This window comes from Diospyros lotus, chromosome 10 (assembly GCF_014633365.1).
Source record: "Diospyros lotus cultivar Yz01 chromosome 10, ASM1463336v1, whole genome shotgun sequence".
In the NCBI taxonomy this organism is placed as follows: domain Eukaryota; kingdom Viridiplantae; phylum Streptophyta; class Magnoliopsida; order Ericales; family Ebenaceae; genus Diospyros; species Diospyros lotus.
The window spans coordinates 17,398,842-17,422,831 of record NC_068347.1 but is presented as its reverse complement, the minus strand read 5'-3'; the positions used below and the strand labels follow the sequence as shown (position 1 = coordinate 17,422,831).

At 38.4% G+C, this 23,990-nt stretch overlaps 1 protein-coding gene across 3 annotated transcripts; it reads right to left on the bottom strand.

Annotated features, from left to right (window-relative positions):
* Positions 1-4,943: 4,943 nt before the first annotated feature.
* LOC127810815 (probable bifunctional methylthioribulose-1-phosphate dehydratase/enolase-phosphatase E1 1) lies at positions 4,944-22,546 on the bottom strand. Of its 3 annotated transcripts, none has more exons than XM_052350369.1 (13): positions 22,234-22,546; positions 21,869-22,005; positions 18,890-18,985; positions 17,702-17,821; positions 9,087-9,176; positions 7,787-7,969; positions 7,520-7,675; positions 7,003-7,152; positions 6,813-6,914; positions 6,014-6,123; positions 5,797-5,915; positions 5,470-5,579; positions 4,944-5,279 (listed from the first exon to the last, which is right to left on the bottom strand). In XM_052350369.1, the coding sequence occupies exons 1-12, from the start codon at positions 22,469-22,471 to the stop codon at positions 5,488-5,490; spliced, it is 1,593 nt and encodes a 530-aa protein (XP_052206329.1). In that variant the 5' UTR covers positions 22,472-22,546; the 3' UTR covers positions 4,944-5,279; positions 5,470-5,487. The 3 variants fall into 3 exon arrangements, with proteins under 3 accessions (XP_052206329.1, XP_052206330.1, XP_052206328.1); XM_052350370.1 differs by having other exon boundaries at positions 4,944-5,276; XM_052350368.1 differs by lacking the exon at positions 4,944-5,279 and having other exon boundaries at positions 5,395-5,579.
* Positions 22,547-23,990: the final 1,444 nt, after the last annotated feature.

The window sequence follows — 23,990 nt, the reverse complement described above, 5'->3', positions numbered from 1 at the left end:
CCCGTGAGCGCGGCCATTCACACGCGCGGCCTCCCGTGCGCGCCCTCGCGCATGGCCCCTTCGCACCCGACCCCGTCCACCCGCGCGCACGGCCCTTCGTGCTCTCCTTGCCCGTGCTTGTACATACCCCCGAGTGAGGGTCACCCAGGGTGCCGCACTGACATCCACGTGCCCCCTATTCTTGCGCCGACGCCTCCGAAATAATCTGCTTAAACCAACTCCCACGAGACTCGGTCAATGCCCCTCCGAGATTCTTGCCACAAAGCTCGGGGCGCGCGACACATGGATGCCCCTCCTATCGCTATAAATAGAAGGTCATTTTCTCTCATTTGGTATGCAATCTCTCACTCTCATATTTACATTCTTACTCTCAAGTACTCTACTCCTACGGTGATCTAATTTAAGCATCGGAGGGTTCACGCGGGGACCTCCGCCCGCGTCCCTAACCGATTCTTTTTCCGACAGGTTGCCCATTGTTCTCAGCCAGAAAAGGCTCACCCATCGGCATCTTCACCTCGGAAGACTCATCCATCGCTCAGACACACCACGAGAGGGTCACCCATCGCTTGAATCGTTCATCGGAGGGTCATCCATCTGCAGTTTCCCTTTTTATAAATTCATTGTTGTTACCAGGCTACAACACCCCCAAAACATAGATCGAGTAGTCAGATGAACAATATACCGGTGTCAATTCGGTGGACTGCGAGTTCGATCATTATTTTATGTAAAGGTCAAATGCCTAATATGCAATTTATCTTTCTTGACGTAATCGATAACACAAGTATCAAAAATTGCACAAAAATAATCATCCCAAATACAATCAAAGAATTTGGATAAACTTTCGAAATAATGTGATGAATCTCTTCACCCTTTAAAGCTAGACATATCATATATGCATGATTGAGAACTATACTAAGACCTAAAATGAGAAGTAAAGAGACTTGAAAACTAAAATATTAAAGCCCTAGCATAACGATACAACACTCAATGATTTGGGCTGTAGCACAATGATTAAAAACACATGTTCAAATTGTCAAAAATAACCTCTTTCGTGAAGAAAAAAGGTAAACCACAATAAAATAGAACCTCCCCACTTAGCACAAGAAGAAATATCATGCAGTAAAAACCTGTTTTAGAATTTGCTCGCCGCCCTCGATTGAGAGTCAACCTCTAACTAACTAACCCATATTCAAACTTACTAAAATATAACAAAGTGACTGCGTTCTTGTGTAAAATGATGTTCATTAACTATCGCCTCCAATAATTAACAGTTGTTTCACTTCGGGCATATTTTAAGGTATTTTTTATTTTCATTGCTCTTCAACTGGGTTTAGATAAATTTTAAAAACAACTATAATTATCCACAAATATAAGCTCCAAATAACCACGATTTGTTGGCTCACATCATAATTTGGGAATTTAGATGCAACCAACTCTGTTATTAATAACATTTCTTTCAGATTGCCTGATAAGGCTTGAATTATGCAACCTAAAAGCCCATTGGTTTATAATGTAATTACAGAATTCTTGTACTGAAAATACAGCCCAATGATGAAACAAAAATTTTAATTATGGCCCACTTTGATGGGCATTTTCCTTTACAAAAACATAGTTTTTTTTTTTTTTTTGGTAGCAAGTCGTGATTCTGTATTAAAATTCTACTTAGGGTCTTGTATGGCATTACACCAAAAAGAACATATTTTCAAAAACAGCCATTCATTCAGGAGGTTCTTCCAATTTCCAAATTGAAAATGCACTCAACCAAGCTGTGCACTGTCACGCTCAAGCTCACCCACATGCTTTCTACACAAGAAATCGACTCGCTAAGAGGCATACAAAAATGTTCAAAAGAACCAAGAAGCAATTTCCGTTTTAACATTTTACCGTTCGCCAACGCAATTCCAACCTTCTAAATCATTAGAAAACATCTCCAACACACATAAGACTCATGGCCTCAGTTCAAGGAGAGTCAATTTTATACAAACCCAATAATCAATGTAATAACCCAAATTTAGTTATGCAATGTTTTATTATGTCTTGAGGTTGTGTGGGTTAGTCGTGAGGTGCAATATGTTGTTTTTGGTGATTATTTTCTAAGTATATGGGTATCTAGCCGTGGTGTATGCATATATATGTTGGAATATCCAAATGTATATAAAATTATATTTGAATTGGAGCTTAGATATCCGGATGAAAGGTAATGTATTCGAATGAGAGCAAGGATATCCGGATGGGAAAAGTGAGATATTCGGATATGAGGATGAGACATTAGGATGTGGCATGGGAGTATTAAGATATGGTGGTGTTTTGGTGAGACATCCGGATGTGGCACGGGAGCATTTGAATGTGCCTTTGGCTTATGTGTCTAGCATTTGAATGAGAAGAATGCTTATTCGAATGTCTCCTTAAGTTCTGTGAGTGATATTCAGATGGCTTGAGGCTTATTTGGATGTGCCTTTGGCTTATGTGTAGCATTCAGATGTGAAGAAGGCTTATTCGGATGTCTCATTGAGTTCTGTGAGTGATATCCAGATGGCTTGAGGCTTATTCGAATGTTTTCCTTGAGTTCTCGTGAGTGACATCCGGATATGGCATGTAGCATCTGGATATGTGAGTGGGATACATTCGGATATGGAGTTGGGACATTCGAATATGGAGATGGGTTCTGGGCAATTTCGACACGACTTCGTATTTTAGGCATAAATCTCTCGTCCGAGCTCCGATTGAGATTATTCAAGATGATACGAAACGATAAGAAAAAGATCTACAACTTTCATGTTTTGAGTTTTGAGATATTCGGGTTGCATAAAGGTTAAAATTGGTCTTGAAGTTTGCTGTAATGGCTTTTTAGGTGATATATCCGAATATGGAGTCTTGGCATCCAGATATGCATGTCCCATCTGAATGTCTTCTTAACCCATCCAGATACGCTAGTTCCCAATCCATTTTCTCGACCCAAGCCTTGATTTTTCAAGTGACATGTTAGATGACTTTTCCTCCAGTGTTGCCACACGTCCAAGCCCATTCTTCTCTGTCTTTTCTCTGTCTCTTGGCTATATAATGAGAGGGAAAATTGAGATAAGAGAGAATAAGAGAGAATAATTGCAGAGGCTTGGTAGAGAGTAGGTAGAAGAAAAAGAAGAAGTCATCGGCCAAGCTTCTGGGTTTGGTTTTCTTCGCATTTCAGGCTAGCATCCTACCCTCTTCCTATCTTTCCTCTCCATTTGCAAGGATCTATCTCTCATTATTTTTGTATCCTCCATATTTAGCTTGTGAGAGGTTCTCCCACCTTCCTATTCAGTTTATTTCCTTGTTGTGTGTTGATTTGGAGGTTATAGTTAGAGTTTTCGGATAAGCTTGTTATATGAGGATTTATTTAGGATCTTCTCACTATAAGCATGTTATTTGTGGATTTATTGAGGATTTCCTCACTGTGAGATTACAAATGGTATACTTCGAGGATTTTAAGCTTGTTATTGGAGGATTATAGGCTCGATTTATTTCTTTACTAATTTGGTTTATTCTCTTATTGTGATATTAAGTTACTCACTATTATAGTTTGGTTCTTTGATAAGCTTGTTATTTGAGGATTTATTTGATGAGTTATTAAGGATCTCCTCATTGGAAGTTACAGATGGTTTTATTTGAGAATTTGGTTTATTTCCTTATTGTGATGTTTATTTCCTTACTGTAATGTTGAATTGTTGGAGGTTGAACTTGAGGTTTTACTCAAGGATTATAGGCTTGCTATTTGAGGATTACAGGCTTGATATTTGCTAGTTTTCTCCATCTTGCTTGGATCTTTGTTCAGACGATGAGTCTTTTACTATGAGCTACGAAGGGCTCAATTCTTCTTTCTGTTTTGTTGTTGGAATGAAGTTAGGATTCGATGGGTAGGTTCTCGTTAGATGTTGCTATGCCCGAGAGTATTTGCATGTGTTCTCCTTTATTTCCAGTATATTGTCATTTCAAATGCATGCAGGGGTTTGGAATATGCATTTGAGGGTTTCATATGACTGGTGTACTTGGCCACGGGTATATTGCAATGTATGTGATTTGCTATATGGGCGAGCAAAGCTTGATGCATGGTTTTATGGGGACCATGTATCATCGTTTATGCTCACTATACCTCTACATTATATTGAGACACGAGTACTGCATTGTATGTTATCTCCTATATGAGCGAGCAGGGCTTGATGCATGATTTTATAGGGTTTATGCTCATTATGCCACTACATTATAACTATGCATTGCATGATTACTTGCGCCATGTGGGTGTGTTGCGTGTTGGGTTTACAGACATTCTAGCATGTCGAGCGAGCTTCGACTCAAGTTAAAGCTTTGGCTTGAGTTATGGGTGTTGGTCTCTCCCACTCGAGTGAGCTTCGACTGGAGTTCTAAATACAGCTTGCCTATAGGGCAATAGCAAATTTGTGATAGGAACTTGGGTGCCGTGTGTCTTATGTGGGCCACAAGGACCAGTACGTGCATATTTTATTATAAGGCATTTTTATATACTTGTCATGTGATTCATGGATATGGAATGTATAGTTGCTTGTCATGCTTTGCATGAGTTTTGCACTTGAGTGCAAATGATCTCTAATTTCCTCACTCTTATCAGCCTTTCATTTCTTACATGCTTGCTGAGTCTTGTGATTCACTCTTACTTCTCTTCATTTCAAGTAAGGGCAAAACTAAGTATGAGGACGAGGCTAGCAGTCCTTCAGATATTCCAATAGATAGTGTACAGGGCAATTCTAGCAAATCCTAGTTTGATGTGTATTTGGTGATGTCATGCTAAGGATGTTTAGTTTTTGAGTACTTGGCATGATTTTGTATGTGTATATATATATATATATATCATGTAACCTTGTGACCGATTATCTTTTATATGCATGCATAGGATATGAGTTATGCTTTTGCTGTCATTTTTTCAATATGAATTCAGACAAGGTGGTTTTTATTCTATTTTCTTTATCTCTCATGGGGCTCTCGCTTGGGTTCTTCAGCTTGGCTGGGCATCCGAGTGGGGGTTCCACAATCAAAGTAGTCATAGTACATTTATAGTAGCAGCATAGTGGAGAGCATTCATTTAAATCCTAGGGTGGGGTGGGGTGGCCCTATTGCCAGAAAATTACTTCTAAATAGATAAATCTATCCCAATTTCACGATTCCATGGAGTATTATTTTGAGAACTAACATACCTTTGTTCCTTCAGCACTTTGAATTCAGAAAGTCAGCCCTTATTCATTCAAGGCTAGCATGTTACTCCAGTGCTGCTGTTATAGTATACATAACATGCATTCAATTAGGAAAACAAGCGATTACCAAAATGGAACAAACAATTTCACAGGAAATCGAACAAAAGAAAGGCAGCAAAAAAATGCGCATTACTGAGAGAACAAACACTTTGTTTATTGATGCAGAGCATATCTTATTGAAATTTATGTTATGTTTGAGTAACATTACAAAGGATGAAATCCAGTGTCAGATTTCTGAAAAAGATTTGATCGTCTTGAACCCGTGATTCTCGGGTAGGGGTCCATTTCCTGGCCGCACTGAAATTATAACCTCCAACCCTGAAACAAATACAAATACATATCATTTGATCAGATAAATGAAGCATAAGTCCAGGGTTCTCTCCAGTAATATGCATCTGGGACTTCTCTTTATTCTTTAGCAAGTCGTCCATCATCAAATTTCATATATCTGCCTTAAGGTATGGATGGTTCAGTTTACTGATGTCTACACGTTCCTGTAGTTCAAAGTTGAAGTACAAATCAAATCACATATTACCTGCTGCCCTAGCAGCTACAGCTTCCTCGTAGACATCAGTCACGAATAAGATCTCTGATGCATTATCTACACCAAGTGATTCTTTGATGCGAGTGTAACTGCTTGTTTCCTTCTTGCCACTGCACACACACAAGTGAATGATGGTTTATCAAAGATCAAATAGGAATAAAAAAGCATCTAAAAGCAGAAATTTGCATTCAGAGACTGTATAGTTTACCCCACTGTGGTATCAAAAAATCCACACAAGTATTTTCTCAAGTCCCCATAACTCGTGTTTCCAAATAAGAGCCTTTGTGCCAATCTGCTACCACTGGAATATATGTATACCTGAGGACAAGGAAGGTTGACATGGTAAGTTATGCTAGCTGCCACGGAAAATTTGGTACACCTCAATAGCTCCACAGTACATTCAAACAAAATAACACACAAAATCACATCAAAGAATCAATCCAAAAACAATTAAGAAACAAAAAAAAATAACCACAAATCTTGCAAGATTTTTTACCTATCCAGATTCTTTGCAAGAATTTTGGAATTACAGTGGTAGAGCTCATAAAAATTATGGAAACCAAACAGATATGCAGCCATAAACGTTAAAAAACAGACTAGCTCCAATAACATGCTTTTGAGTGTACAGTCCAAACTTCTGAGAAGTAATCAAACATACATGTCAGAAATTTATCAGGATGTGAGGAAAGGATAATGGAGGTGTGAGTGACAGTCCAAGTAGCAAACACCAACCACAGCACTGAGGATGGTACTATATATGTTGCTAGATTCTCCCATTCTAGATACACGATAACATCAGCCACATTTTAGACAAATATATGCCCAGATTAACTCAGTGATTAGGATCATGGGCATGCAGTTATAAAGCATTTTAGACAGAGAATGAGATTTAAATCTTTCAGTGGCGAAATTTTATCCACAAAACAATGTTCAATATCATAAACCAAAATGGGGGTCTATCTAGTGGAAAACAATTATAGAAGGAAATAAGGAATGTAAAAGATGACCTTGATGCCTGAAACATGCCAATTCTCAAGAGCTTCAGGTACATCATCAAAAACTATACCCTTTATTTCATGATTCTGGAACCCAGTTCTCCATATATGACCCTGAATAGTAAAAAGGTCAGCCAGATTGTGATGATAAATCCCAGATAGGCATCTTCAGATTCAGACTGAAGTTCATTATGCCACTTACCTGCAATTGTTTTAAGGCAGTAATCTTTCTGTCAGCTTTTATCATTGATGCCACATTAGTCACCAAAGCCACAATAACCTCCTCTTTTCCTGCTTCATCAGAGGGGATTGCTACAGAACCAGCAATTCCTTGTTTCAAGTCATCCTGTACCTGCAAGCAAAACACTCAAAAATTTGTACACTTCATCATCTTTGTAACCAGGAAAACAATGGGGGAGATGATTTGAGACTTCAAGTAAAGTAAATCTGGTCATGATAGTTCGAAGAACAAAACCAATTTGATATACTGGACTAATGTCTCAACTTTTCAACCATGAACCTGTGATATGAAATTGTAATTTGGAGTAAAATTGTATAGTTCTATGACAAAGTCTTAAAACATTCCCCCTAACTTTTGAGGAACAATGAAAGTCAATGTTTTTACTTAGCAAGAGAGGGCACCCCTAAAACACCCCCCCCCCCCCCCCCAAAAAAAAAAAAAAAAAGAACAAAAATAGGAAGGAGAAAAGAATTCTGACTTGAGATCGCAACAACTTAATGTCATCTTGAGTCTCTGCAGTGTCATATGTTGCATCTAAATGCCTCCCTACATTGTCACGAGCGTATGGAAAGAGAACTTCGGTAACAAATGTTATAGGAGTTGTGGTCCCTTCAATGTCAAGCACAATGCAACGCTGCAAGAAAAATTTAGAAAATAAACAATATAATTTTGAATTAGGAGTAGATATAAAGTATATCCCCCATCTAGCCAAATGGAGAATAATGAATGAACTTCAAGAACTTACTCGTGATGGCTCAATTTCATGATTTGACATAAGAGAACCTGCCTTTACAGACTTGTTTATGTTCTGACAGAAGCCTGAAACTCCTCGGGGATTAGGGATGGGACCATGGCTTGGGGTAGACCAGTCGAGGCCCATTTGATAAAGTTTAATAGCAGCATCAAATAGATAGTGGTAACACTCAGCCTGGAAGAATATAAGTTATTAATTTGAGATAAATCATATTAAATATTAAATAAACTACAAATCTAGTAAAAAGTGCCAATTTTTTTTTTTCCATGAAGCCCATTACAAGTGCCTTCATCTACATGACAGAAGAACATTCCTTGTGGAAGGACAAACAAGCAATTCTGTTGAATTTTGACTTAGTAGCTGCTGATGTAGTTTGAAGAAGTCAAAATAAATTAGGATTATCCATAACTAATAAATTAGCAAATATCTTATATTGTTTGTTAGTTGTTTTGGCTGGATATTATGCCATATTATTCTCCTCTTTATGCTCATTTCAATTTACATTTTAGTTGTATAAATTGAAGTTTACGGTTGAATAAAATATACGACTTTTGCTTTGATATTTTTTTCCTTTCCATTTTCTTCTTTCTTCATAAAATACCAACAAATTCAAGCACAAAGAAAACAGCATATCATATTATCATACAATTAAAATTTGTGCGAAATAAAAACAAATGTGCATGCATGCACATATCAACTCTGCCTATGAATGAACCAATCTCCTAAACACTTATAGTGCGGAAGATATTCTCCTTATAGCTGGTCTCAAATCTGAATGAAGGAGGGTTATATTGGGTAATTGATAATCAGAGTAAAAAACGTCAGATTTTGCAACATGGTTTCTAGACACAATGATTAATTGGATAGAATCCACTTAGCTAACTACACCAAGTGGCATCAATGATTTGTTTCCGTTGTCGTTTACATGCATGCACATATTAGTTAGTTCCATGTTTTCTAGATTTTTAAAAATAACCAGACAACAGATCTTTCAAAGCTCTTTATAGTAACTCCTGTTGAAACAAAAAAAGAGGTTATTTGGTTTGAGACCAGAATAAATTTGGAATGGTGCAAGAAGATAAGTATTCAATAAAACAAAAAATTACGTTGATTTACTTCCAGAAAGAAGATATCCATGGACCTCTACAAATCAGTTTCACAGAATTAAGTTAATTGTCTTGATCAAGGAATATCAACCAGCATTTAGAGAATCTTCAAGCATATGTGAAAAACATGGATATCTTATTGCAACTGAGGAGATTCTTCGTATCTTCCCCCACATTAAACAAACCTGAGTTTTAGCACTGATCCAAGAATCACCCCACACATATATGCCATGGTTCCGAACCAGTACAGCTGTTGTTTTTGGGTAAGCTTCAATCTGTACCACAAGAAGAGAATTTCTGTAAATCTGAAGCAATGCTTTTCATTACAATGAAATCAAATAATAATGAAGATCTTGGCAGAAGAAGAAGCTTTGGATACATTCTCTACAGTCAAATAACACAGCCGGTTTAGATCATTTTAATTCAGTGGATCGCTGGATCATGTTTTGTGCCATTTGCTCCCATCATAGTTTTGAGTACCATTCTGGCTTCAGACTTAAAAATGAACTCTAGTAAGCATCCATGCACTTTAAACCAACCAGAAGATGCATAAAATCAAGAAGTTTGCTGCATGCTAAGACACATAACATAGAACAGAAAACTAGAACATAGGATAGATATTATTATACTTTGTTTTACGCACAACATAACAAATTCAGTCAGAAAGACAAGACTTGGATATATGCAATAAAGCATGTTATGGAAGGATCACAGGAACAGTAGGGTAAGATGATAGTTACAGTGACGGAGTGACCTTATACATTTAAATCTTACATGGTAATACAGTAAAAGAGAACTTTTTGGTCTAGACTTTTAGTATACATGGAAGAAAGGCTTATCTAACATTTTCCTCAAAGCACATGAGATTAGTCCCTATTTCAGTGCTCTTCAGATAGCAGTTTTGCAGGAGAGTACAAGTGATCATTACAGACGGTCAACATTCCGTTATTATTACCAAACTCACAAACTGTTAATATTTAGCAACGAACCATCTGTCACAGCCCAAGGGCACTATTGTAATTAGTAGGGAGATAAGATTGTAATTAGGAGTTGGCATATTGGTAATTAGAGCCCAAGCACACATGGCCACTTGGGTCCTAACAGCTGAGAGTTTGTTATGAGAATTCTCTAGAGTGTAACCAACTCTCCTATAAAGTGACAATTTTTTCTCTCAACAACCCCATTTTGTTGAAGAGTGTCAACAAAAGAGGACTCATGAATAACCCCGTGTGTTTGGAAAAAATGGCATAGGGTATAATTAAAATACTCCTTCCCATTGTCTGTCTGAATACGCTTTATGTAAACACCAAATTGTGTATGAATGAGTTGAAAGAAATGTTGAAGGATCTTTGGAACTTTAGATTTTTCTTTCAGCAAAAATAGCCAAGTGACCCGAGTATAGTCATTAATAAAAGTAATGAACCACTTAACCCTATTTAAATTAGAGACTTTGAAAGGACCCCATACATCGGAATGAATTAAATCAAAAGGAGCTAAAGTTTTTATTGATGAAGGTGGAAACGATACACAATGGTGTTTAGAAAGCTCACACGCTTCACAATGAAAATCAGAACTAGAGACATGTAGGAATAAAGAAGGAAACACAGCTTTAAGAGAACCAAAACTGAGATGATCTAAACGTCTATGGTGAAGCCAAATATCAAACAGTTTAGGTGATTTTGCTTGTGTTTCAGCATGTTGTCTCTTAGAAGCAACAAGAGCCTACACATCATCAAGAAGATACAACCCATTCTGGGCTTTAGCAGCTCCAATCTTCTTCCCCGATATCCGGCTCTGAAATACACAATGGTTGTCAAAAAATGTAATAATGCAGTCTAAGTATTTGATTAGTTCAGAAATAGAGATGAGATTAGTGGTGAGTTTTGGTACATGAAGGGCATTAGTTAAATGTAAGGAAGGTGTTAACATAAAATGTCCTTCACCCGCAATAGGAAGAAAGGATCCATTGACAACAGTGATTTTGTGATGCCTGAACTTGGTTTATAGGAAATAAATGAAATAGAATTATGGGTGATATGGTCAAAAGCACCAGAATTAATTACCCAACAATTAGGTGGAGATGTTCCAAAAGCATTAAAAGATGAAGAAATAAGAAACCTACTAATGTGGCACTACCTAAATTACAAGAATACCCCTACGCACTAGTAGTCTTGCTCGCCACATGGATCGTCCGAGAGACTGACACATGGCAAGTCCACAATCCAAAGTGAAGTCCAAGAAATCCGGACCGGACCGCGAGATCCGTTCTAGCTTGACCGGGCTCCTCGGGAGTCATGCTCGCCCATCGCGAGTTTTATCTTGGGTACCCCATAACGGACTTGCCTATAAAAAGCAGGGGTCCTCATCAGGTATGACAAACTCTCCAGATCTTACATTTATTACTACTCGCATTTACTCTACTGACTTTAGCGTCAGAGTCTACCCCGGGAGACCCTAGCCCCGTCACTCCTTTGTCTTGCAGGTTACATTCCCAAGGTCCGACATTGCCAAGTCCGAAGCTTCTACGCCCGAGGTCTATCCGTCGAGACAGCATGTAATGGTCGGTCTCAGCTTGACCAAGGGATATCCCAGCCTGACCAAGGAATCCTAGCCTACCCAGCCAGACCAGGGAATCCCAACTTGACCAGCCCCGTTGCTCCATTGTCTTGCAAGCTACATTCCCACAAATCCGAGGCCAGGAATACCCAAGTCCGAAGCTTCCGCTCCCAAGGTCCATTTGTCGAGGCGGCGCGTGGTGGTCGGTCTCACAAGACATCATCATTTGGCGCCCACCGTGGGGCCGACGTCTAGAATCGCTAGCCTTTTCTTTCCCTACATCGCACTTCGAACTTCCTCTCCTAACTTTAGACCTCGACCTTCCCCCCTCTAGCTAAGTTCCAACGATTTTTACTCCCTTCCATAACTCCTTGTATGGATCCCCGAAAAAACATGACTCATAGCCAAGCTAGGGTTAATCTAGAGGCCCAAGAAAAGAATCCGTCGCATCCGATCCATCCAATGCCAGAAGACCGACTCACTAGGCTGGAAAATCAAGTCTAGCAGTTAATCGAGTTGCTGACCGGTTACCAACACCAAAATGAACAGCACTGCCTGTAAGTGCCCTCCCATCGAGAAGAGCACCAATCACCTCCTACTCGGGAGCTTCGTCCATCCCACCAATTAGGCCAGGAAATCCATCCCTCTGAGGTGGCACGATCCACTTCTTCCCCCTGGCGGGAAGAAAGGACCTCGCAAGAAAAACAATTGCATTTTCTAGAGTGACAAGTCCAGGAACTCAAGAAAGGAAAGGAGGAGCTGCCTCACTTCAATTCTAACCAACCCCCGAGTAAGAACATCATGGCAGAGGTTCCTCCGGAGAGATTTCGTATCCCGTCCATCAAGCTCTATGAGGGAAATACAGACCCCTATGATCACATAGAGCTCTTCTCCTCTCGTATGCTGGTGTAGTTGGGGTCAGATGCGATGTGGTGCCGGGCCTTTTTGGCTACTCTGGGAGGTCATGCCCGGACGTGGTACTCTTGCCTTCCCCATCGTTCCATCAACGGTTGGGGAGAGTTAAAGACATGTTTCCTAGCTCATTATGCTCCCCTGAAGCGGCACCGAAAGTCTTCTCTAAGGGATTTTGTGGCCAGGTTTAATGAGGAAGCTTTGAGCATCGACAAGTTTGATCAGCGAATTGCAATGGTGGCCCTCCAAAATGGTTTGAGGGCTGGGCCGCTTGCTCAATCCTTGGCCAAAACCCCACCTCGTACCTTCACATAAATCCTTGCCCGGGCTAACGAGTACATCAACGCTAAAGAAATAATGAGGGTCAAGCGGGATGAGCAACCCAACAAGAAGGGTCGAGAGCCCTAGTCCGTCCCCAAGACGAATGTGGACTAATGGCCAGAAGAAACTCAACACCCTCCTCAGCGAAGGAGTGGCTAAAATCCAAGGTTCAAGAGCGCTAGACCGTCCCCAAGACGAAGGTGGACTAATAGTAAAAAGAAACTCAACACCCTCCTCTGCGAGGGAGTGGCTAAAATCTAAGAGTCAAGAGCCCTAGGTCGTCCCCAAGACAAATGTGGACTAATGGCCAAAAGAAACTCAACACCCTCATTCGCGAAGGAGTGGCAAAAATCCAATGGTCAAGTGCCCTAGGTCGTCCACAAGCCAAATGTGAACTAAGGGCCGGAAAAAATTCAGAGCCCAACACCCTCCTTCGCGTGGGAGTGACAAAAATTCAAGGGTCAAATGCCCTAGGCTGTCCCCAAGACGAAGGTGGACTAATGGCTGAAAAAACTCAACACCCTCATCTACAAAGGAGTGAGTAAAATCCAAGGGTTAAGAGCCCTAGGCCGTCCCCAAGACGAAGGTGGACTAATGGTCGGAAGAAACTCAACACCCTCCTCCGCGAGGGAGTGGCTAAAATCCAAAGGTCAAGAGCCCTAGGCCGTCCCCGAACTAAAGGAAGACAGAAGTCAGGAAAATCAGAATTGGGCATGAGCTAAAAGGAAGCTCAACAAACGCGTCCTAGCTCGGGAACTCTCAACCACACGTGCGACGAAAGCAACAAGAAGCAGGTTAGTCAGCCCAAAGTTTCATAAATATATTTATATACATATATTAAAAAAAAAGTGGGGCAGCAACAAGGCAGGAGCCCCAAGGGGTTGACCATAGCCGACCTCAATATATAAATATATATATATATTAAAAAAAAAAGGAAAAGTGGGGCAGCAACAGAGCAGGAGCCCCAAGGGGTCAGCCATGGCCGACCTCAATATATAAATATATATATATTAAAGAAAAAAAAGGGCAAAAACCCAAGGGAGCTTGGCCAGGTCGACCCTCCCCAGGGGGGATCAGCCATGGCCGAGCGGCCAGGCCATGCTGGCCGCCCCAGGGAGTTTGGCCAGGCCAAACCTAACCGCCCCAGGGGGGATCGGCCATGGCCAAGCCTGGCCTGGGGCCGAGCTCGGCCTGGGCCTGGCCGATCCTGGCCATGGCCGGGCAAGTTCGGCCAGGCCGAACCTAACTGCCCCAGGGGGGATCAGCCATGGCCAAGCCTGGCCTGGGGCCGAGCTCGGCCTGGGCCTGGCCAATCCTGGCTAAGGCCGAGCGCGAAGCTCGGCCATGGCAGACCTCTGCCTTGAAAAGGTTTAAAAAAATAATAATAATAATAAAATAAAAATATATATATAAAGAAACACCCCTTATAATTTCAAGGTAATAAATGAAGTTGTCAAGCATTAATCCCATACTTAAAAATACTCCTGCGCATCTCGGAAAAAATTTACAGTTAAATAACCTCAGAAATTAAGCTATTCCTCGACCCAGCATAATTTTCAGCTCGACTCAAGAAGTGGGGGGCAAGTGATATGGCAATACCTAAATTACAAGAATACCCCTACGCACTAGTAGTCTCACTCGCCACATGGATCGCTCGAGAGACTGACACGTGGCAAGTCCACAATCCAAAGTGGAGTTCAAGAAATCCAGACCGGACTGCAAGACCCGTTCCAGCTTGACCGAGGTCCTCGGGAGTCGTGCTCGCCCATCACGGGTTTTATCTTTGGTACCCTATAACGGACATGCTTATAAAAAGAAGGGGTCCTCATCAGGTATGACAAGCTCTCCAGCTCTTACATTTATTACTACTCGCACTTACTCTATTGATTTGAGTGTCGGAGTCCACCCCGGGGGATCCTAGCCTCGTCACTCCGTTGTCTTGAAGGTAGTATCCCCGAGGTCTGACATCTCCAAGTCCAAAGCTTCACTCCCGTGGTCCAATCGTCGAGGCGGCATGTGGTGGTCGGTCTCAAATACCATCATCACCTACCATTCCGAGTAAATGAACAAGAACTAGAGGACTTAGAGAGTGTATCAAGGAGACCTTTCAGTCGTTCAATCTCTTCTTTGATATCAATATCCAATGAGGAAGTTTGCTCTGGCTAAGAGTTGTCTTGATTAGTAAGATTAGCCCAACCATTGGGAATTCCTTTATAACCTCCCAATCTGTTGAGTACTTGTTCTTTTCCATGAAGTTTGAAATAATTTTCTTTTGTGTCTTAGTTTCTTATAGTAGCTGCACCATAAACCATCTTTGTTGGAGTTAGATCATGTTTTAGCTGCAACTAGAGTGGACTTGTTTACTGCCATAGCAAATCCAACAAATGTCAGTGGATCAAGCATGGCAAAGCATCGTGTTTCTTTTCCTTGAACAATAGAGAATACTATGCAATAGGAGGCATAGGATCATTTCCCAAAATCTACACTCTTACTTGGTCATACTCTAGATTAAGACTAGCAAAAAAAATCGAAGACTCGATCTCTCTCCACAAATGCAGTGTGTCTGAATATCTTCAAGGCAAATCATTGTCATATTCTGGTAATGATCAATCTCAGACCAAATACCAGTAAGTGTGTTGTAATAATCAATTACTGTCATCCCTCCTTACTTTATAGAAGCAGCCTTGATCTGAAGCTCGTAGATAACTATTGCATCCTGCTTTATGGAATAGCTTTTGCAGAGGGTCTCCCAAATATCACGAGCAAAAGATAGAAACATGCAATTTCTACTTATTTCTTGTAACATGGAGTTCCAAAGCCATGACATAATCATGGCATCTTTTTCATCCCATGCCCCCAACCTTGAATCAGTATAGCTAGGGCCCTTGCCGGTTAGGTGACACAATTTTCCACGCCCCTTTAGATAGGTAAAGACTACTTGAGACCATTATAGATAATTTTTTCCCATGGAGTAGATAAGCTGAATTGATAGGCAGAAAATCACTATGAAAACCAGGTGTATTTTCAATAGGCTGAAGATTACCCGAGAAATTAGTGGGTTCATCCCTTAATGGAAGGTAAGAAGGATTTGGAGTGACAGCATCAGAAACTATAGACATGATAGATGCAGTAATGAAGACTAAAAAAAAGGGAGAGGATTGAGGGTAGCGGTTGAACAACAATGAAGGCTATAACAACACAAAAAACATCCTAAGGATGGCGGCGGGAAAAAAATTAGGGTTCCAAGAAGGAAGGCTCCGATATCATGTAGAAAAAGATGAAACAAGTTGAAAGAACTATAGATGCTTGCTTGATATATTTTCGAGTAATATGGGGCATTTATACACAACACCTAGGTTATCTCCTACATTCTAGGAACATATTTGAATATGTTTAGAAGATAAAATACAACAAGAATTTTAAAAACTGTTGAGATATCTTGAATTATCTGTTACCTTTATCCCTTTATTCTTGGAGTTTTCTAATCTCCAAATCACCTTATCACTTTATCCTTTTATCTCTTATTTTTTCTGCCATAAGATTAGGAGACAAATCCAATTATTACTTGAGTTATCCTTCAAGTAAACTATGACATTTCCAACAAAAATATATTGACTTAGATTACAAATTATTTTCCTTAAAAATATGGCTAGAATAACCCTTGATAAAAATCTAAACTCTTTTTACAAGAAAATTTTTATGCTTAAAAAATTTAGCATAAATTACACTCTGTACCCTTGAAGTTTAGCAAAAAGATAGACTCTCTTAATATTTAAAAGATGACAAAGACCTCCCTACTAATAAAAAAATGAATAGAAAGAGCTTTTTACCCCCAACTTTTTAATCAATTTATTTGTGTCCTTTATGTAGCCGGTAAAGCCATTATGACTGTCAACCGTTGCAATCAGAGAAGTTATCATTGCCATGGTTCATAACTATGGCTTCTCTAATGAGAGAAAATATGAGGGAGAAAGAGAGAGAAACAAAAAATTTAATAAAAGTAAACTAGGCTTGTAATGTATGACCCTCCATCCCTTTTTTGTTGCAAGTCAGCCTTAATTTATTCAGACTTCAGTACTAAGAGTCTAATACAGCTTTCCTGTGTAGTCCCCCCCACACCCATGGGAGGTCAACAACTATCATACTAACCTTGTACATGGTACAAGTGATCCGTAGCAATTGTAAGCATGTCGTAAAAAGTAAAGTAAATAACTATGTATTAGGCGCACTTTTGACTCCTGATGTCTTTATGGCCACTGATGCCTACATTTTTCATTCAACAAAAAGAAATAAGGAAACAGAAACAGAAAAACTAAAAGGAAATAGTAAAAGGAAAAGCAACTAAGCCATCTTTGAGCATGAAATAATCCATCAAGTTTCTACTCAAAAATTTTAATGAAACCACCTGCACTGCACAAATTCTTACAGAAAATAAAAATTATGCAGTCAGTGGCATTATACAGATCTAGAAAATGATTTTTTTATTTTTTTTTAGAAATTGTTTGCATTTCAACTTTCAACATGTAGAACTTGAAAAAATTTTGCAACAATTTGCAACAAACTACCAAAGCAATTAAATTCCAAAAAGTTATATAAGCAAATAAAAGCTTAACAAGAAGCTGATGTAATATACAATCACATCTACATAACTGTCCTCATATTCTCATCTTTACATACATAAACAGTTCACCAAAAGCAAAATAAGCAAAGTCAGCATTTTAAGAGGCTGATGGTTTTCCTACTATCATATTACTCATTAGAAAAGGCATATATTGAGAAACAATAAGCTGGTGGGTCTACATATAAACCCACAGGGCATTCACCTTCAGATCAATGCTCAATAATCATGTTCTGTATTTTAGATCGAAGTACACATGCATATCTTTTAAATTTTTCTGTTTCTCAATTTTTCCTTTCTCAACATCATGCAGAGTTTACATTTGAAATCAAAGAAATCAGACTTGCAAAGAATTGAATAGTAGCAAAACAAAAAGGCATAAATAGAACATACAGCTTTAGCAAGAGAATCAGTCAGTTCTCGCTCATGGGCAGTATTCTCTATTATTGGGACCACAAGCTCATCATAGTAACCATGCCCTTGAATTCCTTTTATCATTTCCATATGAGTGATCTGTAAATGAAGGAAAAAGCACAATAATGAGATGGGAAGTATAACAGATGGATTAAATGAATGCTAATTTAATTCTGTACTGTTTGAAACAATGTGAAGTCGCCTCATTCCTTGTTTTTTTGGATGTAAGTCTTATTCTGGTTGTCAGTTTTCAGATGACTTGTACATGCAAGTAAATATATCGGCTTACAGAGAACATCTGAGATTACTAAGTGCCCCCAACCACTTTAAGACATCTGTTTCTTGATATACATACATACACATATACTTTTGATTACTAATCAAAAAACTACAATATATAAAGAACCATCCAGCATCCCTGATTCAACAACTTAACAAGTGCTTTAATGCTGGCATCAAAAGCACAATGAAGTAATCTGGGAAATCTAAACATGACTTCACACCTATCACCCAAATCCCCCCCCCTCACACACACACTAAAAAAAAAAAAAAGAAATTATATCAACAAGGGTGAGCCTTGGTAGCAATTGATAAGGTGCTCCTTTGTCATGGGTTCAAGTTACAGAAACAGCCTCCTTGCAAGAAACCAACAGGAAAGCTGCATACAAATACAACTCTACCAATCCCTGCAAAAGCAGAAAGTCTAATGCAACAGGAACATCCTTTTCTAAATAATCAACCGTTTACTAAAACAGCCATGGAAAAACAACCAGATATCCTGAGGAAAGGGAAATAGGAATGATGATTGTGTGTAATTCTCTCAGGCATAATGGTGTCTTGTTGCCTCCACAAATGTATAAGTTAAGCTCAGACCACTTATCTCTGCACCAGGATTAGCAAGTTCCATAAATTCAACAATCTCCATCGCAAATCGCATGAAAGGGTTTGGAAGAAAAGAAGGTAGGCACATTAAATATCTATATTACACCAGAGAAGAGTGAATTTCCAGAAGTGAAAGAATTGAGTAAGAGAATGGATAAGACAAGTTGGAGTATAAATTCTCTTTTTAAAAGGTAAATTTCAAAGATAAGCACCACCAGATCTACAGAGAGAGAGGGTTGGAATTGTTTGTGCTAGATCAAAAGAGCAGAAAGTTGAAGAACTTACTCGAAACTCCTTCAACAAAGGATTGATCATTGTCACAAGACAGGACTCCATTCCATGACTGTGGATAACAGCACCAGCATTTCGCATCAGATACGCCTGTAAAAACAAACCCAAAAAGTGATAATTTCTTGACCAAAGGAAATCAAGAAATGAAAAATAATATATACTTGTCAACCTAAATTTAAGGGAGGACTACACCTCATTAAACTTGGCATTTGGAAAAATTAAGAGAAATTTCACAGCAGAATTAAGAGATTGGCAAATGGCAAGCATAAGGTTGTAATACTAGGGCAGGTGAAGCAGACAACATTTACATGCACCTGGTGCAATTTTTTTAATATACTTGTGATCATATAGAAAGTTGAAAACTGAAAAGTGAAAGAACCAGGGATGGCAGCAAGCACTTTAACAATGTCCAAAGATTAAGTAAATGGGGGAAAAATAAGTGCATAGAAAGAAACCATTGCTTATGCTGCAGTTACGAAAATATTACTATTTTATATATCATGGTAGTATTGGACCTGTTTGAAAAAATTTAGATGAAGCATCCAGAACCCCCTCCTCAACTGTAGTGTGCGTGTATCTCTTTTTCAAATCTTATCTCTGGTAATCTCCAAGAGGAAGTTAAAAGAATAGTGGATACTGCAAGTTCTAAAATTTGCTAATGTTAAGATTGAAGTGATTTTGGTGAGAATAGGGACAAAAGAAATAAAAAGAAAAAGAAAATAGCTCAACCTCCTTCCCAGGGTCACATAAAAGCTACAAAACCCCAGCTTAAGTATGAAAACTATGAAACTTCAATCGTGATACAACATGTCACAAGGCATTCTTCGGTAGACTTTCAACTATTCTCAACAACTTGGTTCTAAAGTGTCCTAATATGGAACTTGTGATCAGTTTTCCCAAAAGCAGGAGAGAAAGGAAAGTCTCCCATACTAAGAAAATTGCTGAGCTTATGACAAGGGAGAAAGCTTAAAAATTGAATACAATTAAAGCACTCTGGCTTCCTCCCTAACAGATTCCACGTTAAAAAGATTGTAATACTTCATGAAGTGTCAGCTTGTGATTCATTCAACCTGAATCACCCTGATCCAATTCACAAAACCATAAAGAGGACATTTAAAGATAGACACCTTAAGAGATTTATGATTATGTTATCCAGTAATCCAATATCTAAGAAAAATAAGGACATTTGCAAAGTTATTGTGTCATGTTGACCAATAACACATATTGGACAGTTGAAAATATGTGGGAGAGATTGTCTATTATGCCCCTTTTTTAATTCTTCAGAAATTTCTTTGACACGTGGAAATATGCATATGAATCTGAAGGAACATATGTTTCCAACATTTGCACAATCAGGATTACATTATAGGTTTGAGAAAATAAGTTGAAAATCAATCAATTATAAATAGAAAAAGGGTAAAATATACTAATCAACCACGAGGTTTGGAATAATTATAGAGACCTTCCCTCTAATGAGAGAAATTACAAGGACCTCCCCTCAGGTTTAAAATTTTATCTGCCTATACACATCATTAAACAATGACAATTGAATTTTTTAAAATGTCAAAAATACCATCCTATTTAAAATATATATATATATATATATATATATCTCCCTCTTCCGGCATGGTAGGTGGCGACAACAACGGCTCCTCCAACTATACCCTGCTGGTGCGCTCTCTCTCTCTCTCTCTCTCTCTCTCTCTCTCTCTCTCTCTCTCTCTCTCCCTCTACAATTTGAATAATCCAAGTCTGGGTTCTTCAATTTCAAAGAATCCAACACTTGGGTTCTTCAGTGTCTCCCTCTCTCCTCTTTCTCCCTCTGCCTCCCTCCCTTCCCCTCTTTCTGATTTTGAAGAACCCAAGTACCTGGATTTTTCGATTTTGAAGAACCCAAAGCTTGGGTTCTTGGAGTTTGAAAAACCCAAGTGTTTGGGTTTGTCATTAAGCATTTGCAATATACAAGTTCAAATAAAAATTTACTAGTTTCATATTTATAAATATAACACATTTACTGGTTGACATGTCCCCCCATGTTGCATCTCAAATCTTTTTGAAAATTGCCATGTTGTTTGTTGTATCATGTATGTATTCATACTTCTCACTGCAGTAGTCATTATCAATCAATATTCTCACACACTAGTTCTTTTGTTTTGACAACATGGGAAAGCTTGAAAATAAGGTTATTAAACTAAAAAGAACTCTAAAATAAGGTAAAGTTAAAACTGAAAACCTCACCCAACCAAACCTAATACAAGTATTTGAAGTATTAGAATAGGGCATTTAATCATTAGGATAGCACGATAGCAAAGTGCAAACACACAAGATTTTGAAACATATGAATTGTGTTTTTTTCTCTTTTCTGGCAATCACAGAGCAAGGAACTCAAAAGCTCAAGTGAAAAAATTTTGAATCCATCTTACTATCCACCACAATCAAATATCACACCAGAAATTCCCTCATGATTCTGTTTCCATTACTATTTTCTTATCACGCTAACTGTGATTTAATGACCTATTTCTCCATAAATTTTAAGTTAGAACTACCCCTATAACAAAAAATTAAAAACAAAAATCTGAGATAAAGGACACAAAAATCTGTACAAATCGCCTAAATAAGCTCCATGTAAATTAAGACAATAAAAAACAGGTGTAAAAAATACAACAATTGACTGGAAATATAAGCCAGAAATCCATTTCAGAACTGGCTACCTTTAAGAAAACCCCTAACTTTAGCAGATAGTTTTGACAATTAAGAGGTGCAATGAAATTTTATTACGGAATGCAGGCTAGCTGAAATCATTGGTAATCATGTGCAGCAGCAATACAAATAACTAAATAAAGAAAAAGGTACTGTGGGGTAGAAATATCATCAGTTTTATCTCCAAAATGCAGATAAATCGTATGAATAACCAAAATACCGTGCATGTGTGTGAATGATTGCAAGAGTCATATAACATTCAGAAGACAATACCTTCAAGAACAAAGGAGCACAATCAGAACACTTAGGAGGCTTATGAGGGCATGGCTTCGGCAAGGGCGCGGACAGTATAGAACCACTTGGAGAAAGCACATACATGTCCTCTGGAACCATTCTCTCCTTCTGCACTCCTGTCCAAGCACCCAAAAACAAACAACTGAAGCCAGTAAAATGACATCAAGCAAAAACCTAAATGAAATCCAACAAATCCACACAAAGAAATAAGACGCCAAAACGCAACACAGCTAAAATCCATCAAGAAACAAAAAGTTAATAATCACGGATCAAAAAATAAACAAACTTGCACAGTAATAAGATGAAATCAAACAAGAAAAAGCAGGAATATGATCAAAAGTTACCGGAAGGAGACATGACGATGAGCTGGTCCGGCTTCGGGATGGAGTCATCGTGGACCTTGATGGTGATGCTACCGCCAGTTCCGGAGACCCAACCGAGATTGTAGAACTGGCGGCAGAGCTCCGATATCAAGGCCTTGGTTTCCGCAACTGGATTGCTCTCCAGGAACGCCGGCGAGGCCGTCCCCGCCACCTTTACGCCGTTCCCGGCCACCGCTCCTGCTGCTGAAGCTGCTGCCATTGAAGGAGTGCAGCCTCCGAACACAGAGAATCGCAATTTACAGAAAAGGGGCAAAGCGAGCTATAGCTAATGCACATGTTAATGGAGCATTGATTCTGTCCCATGCTTGTCACTGAAACCTCGAAGTCGATTGCAACACGTGGCAGTACGTCGTCTATGTTATTAAAGTGGATTAATACTCGACTTATCTGTCTAGTTTGACCCCCATTAAATTTCGTAAATGCAGCATTGATATGAAATTTGATTCTAGTTGGTATGTATGTCGAGTGCATTAAGGTGTATTTCTTCTCGATATTTGACTAAAAATATATCATTACCATATACCTTGAATGCTTCGGCATGTTGTATTCTCTCAGCATATAGGGAAAATTTATATACTCTTATGTTGAGTATTGTAAGCATAAATGTTAAAAATCAAGATATTTATCTTAACTAATTATATATATTACATACCTATAATTAAAAATGGATATGGAAGAAAATTTACCCAGTTGAATAATTTTATAGATTGATATGAATTATATTATTGAAGTGATTTTTGTTGATATCTATTAAAGCATTCCATGAGGATTATGGGGTGTGCTTGACTATTTGAATTATTGTATACATTTGCTTGTTTCGAAAAGAATTATTGTTTACCTTAATTTAAATAGTGTGAATAATAATGAGTGTTATTTTATTAATTCATTTGATCAAGAGTTTAAATTATATTCTCCAAGGAAAATGTGTAATAATATATTTTGAACTCTAATGTAAATATTTCAATGCAAATTCCTATTAATAATTAAATTTTCTATGTTAAGACTTTGATAAGGAATGTCTATAAGAGTTGGAAAAGCAATATTGAATTTGTTAATCTTGATTTAGCCATTCATGAGGACGAGCCCCCAAATCAACAATTTCTCTATTTGACACTATACATTGATTTGATAAAATAAACGAAACTCTTATGTTGTATGTGTCGGGCAACATAAGATTTGTCCGATGCGACCAAATTAAGAGAGAATGAGGGGGCCATGGGCTTCATAAAGGGGTGAGACTCGCAAACCCAACCCACTTGCTAGCCCGTGATATGGATAACAGGTCATTTCTCTAAAACAAATTAGTTAATTTTATAATTAACAAAAAAATGCAGTTACAACCACTGTCACTTGTATATTTACTGAAAAATAAATTTTAAATAATCCAAAAAGAAGAACCCATATTTCATTTGCAGATCATCAAGAATATCAAAATGTGTTTTATGCCAAGTATCAAAAGCTATTATCAGTCTCTTATACTATTTATATATATATATATATTATCATTTTATATCTTTATCAGTTAGTAAAACAAATATTGTGAAAATGTTGCGAGTATGTTAATATTGACAAATTGAAACTCTTTATTGTGGATATTCTTACCATACGAATTGCAGAGGGAGATGATTGTTGGAGAAGATTGCATGCCTTATGTACAAGACCATTGCTTTAATCATAAAGATAATTTAAACAAAAGTATACCTCTTGTTTGCAATGCT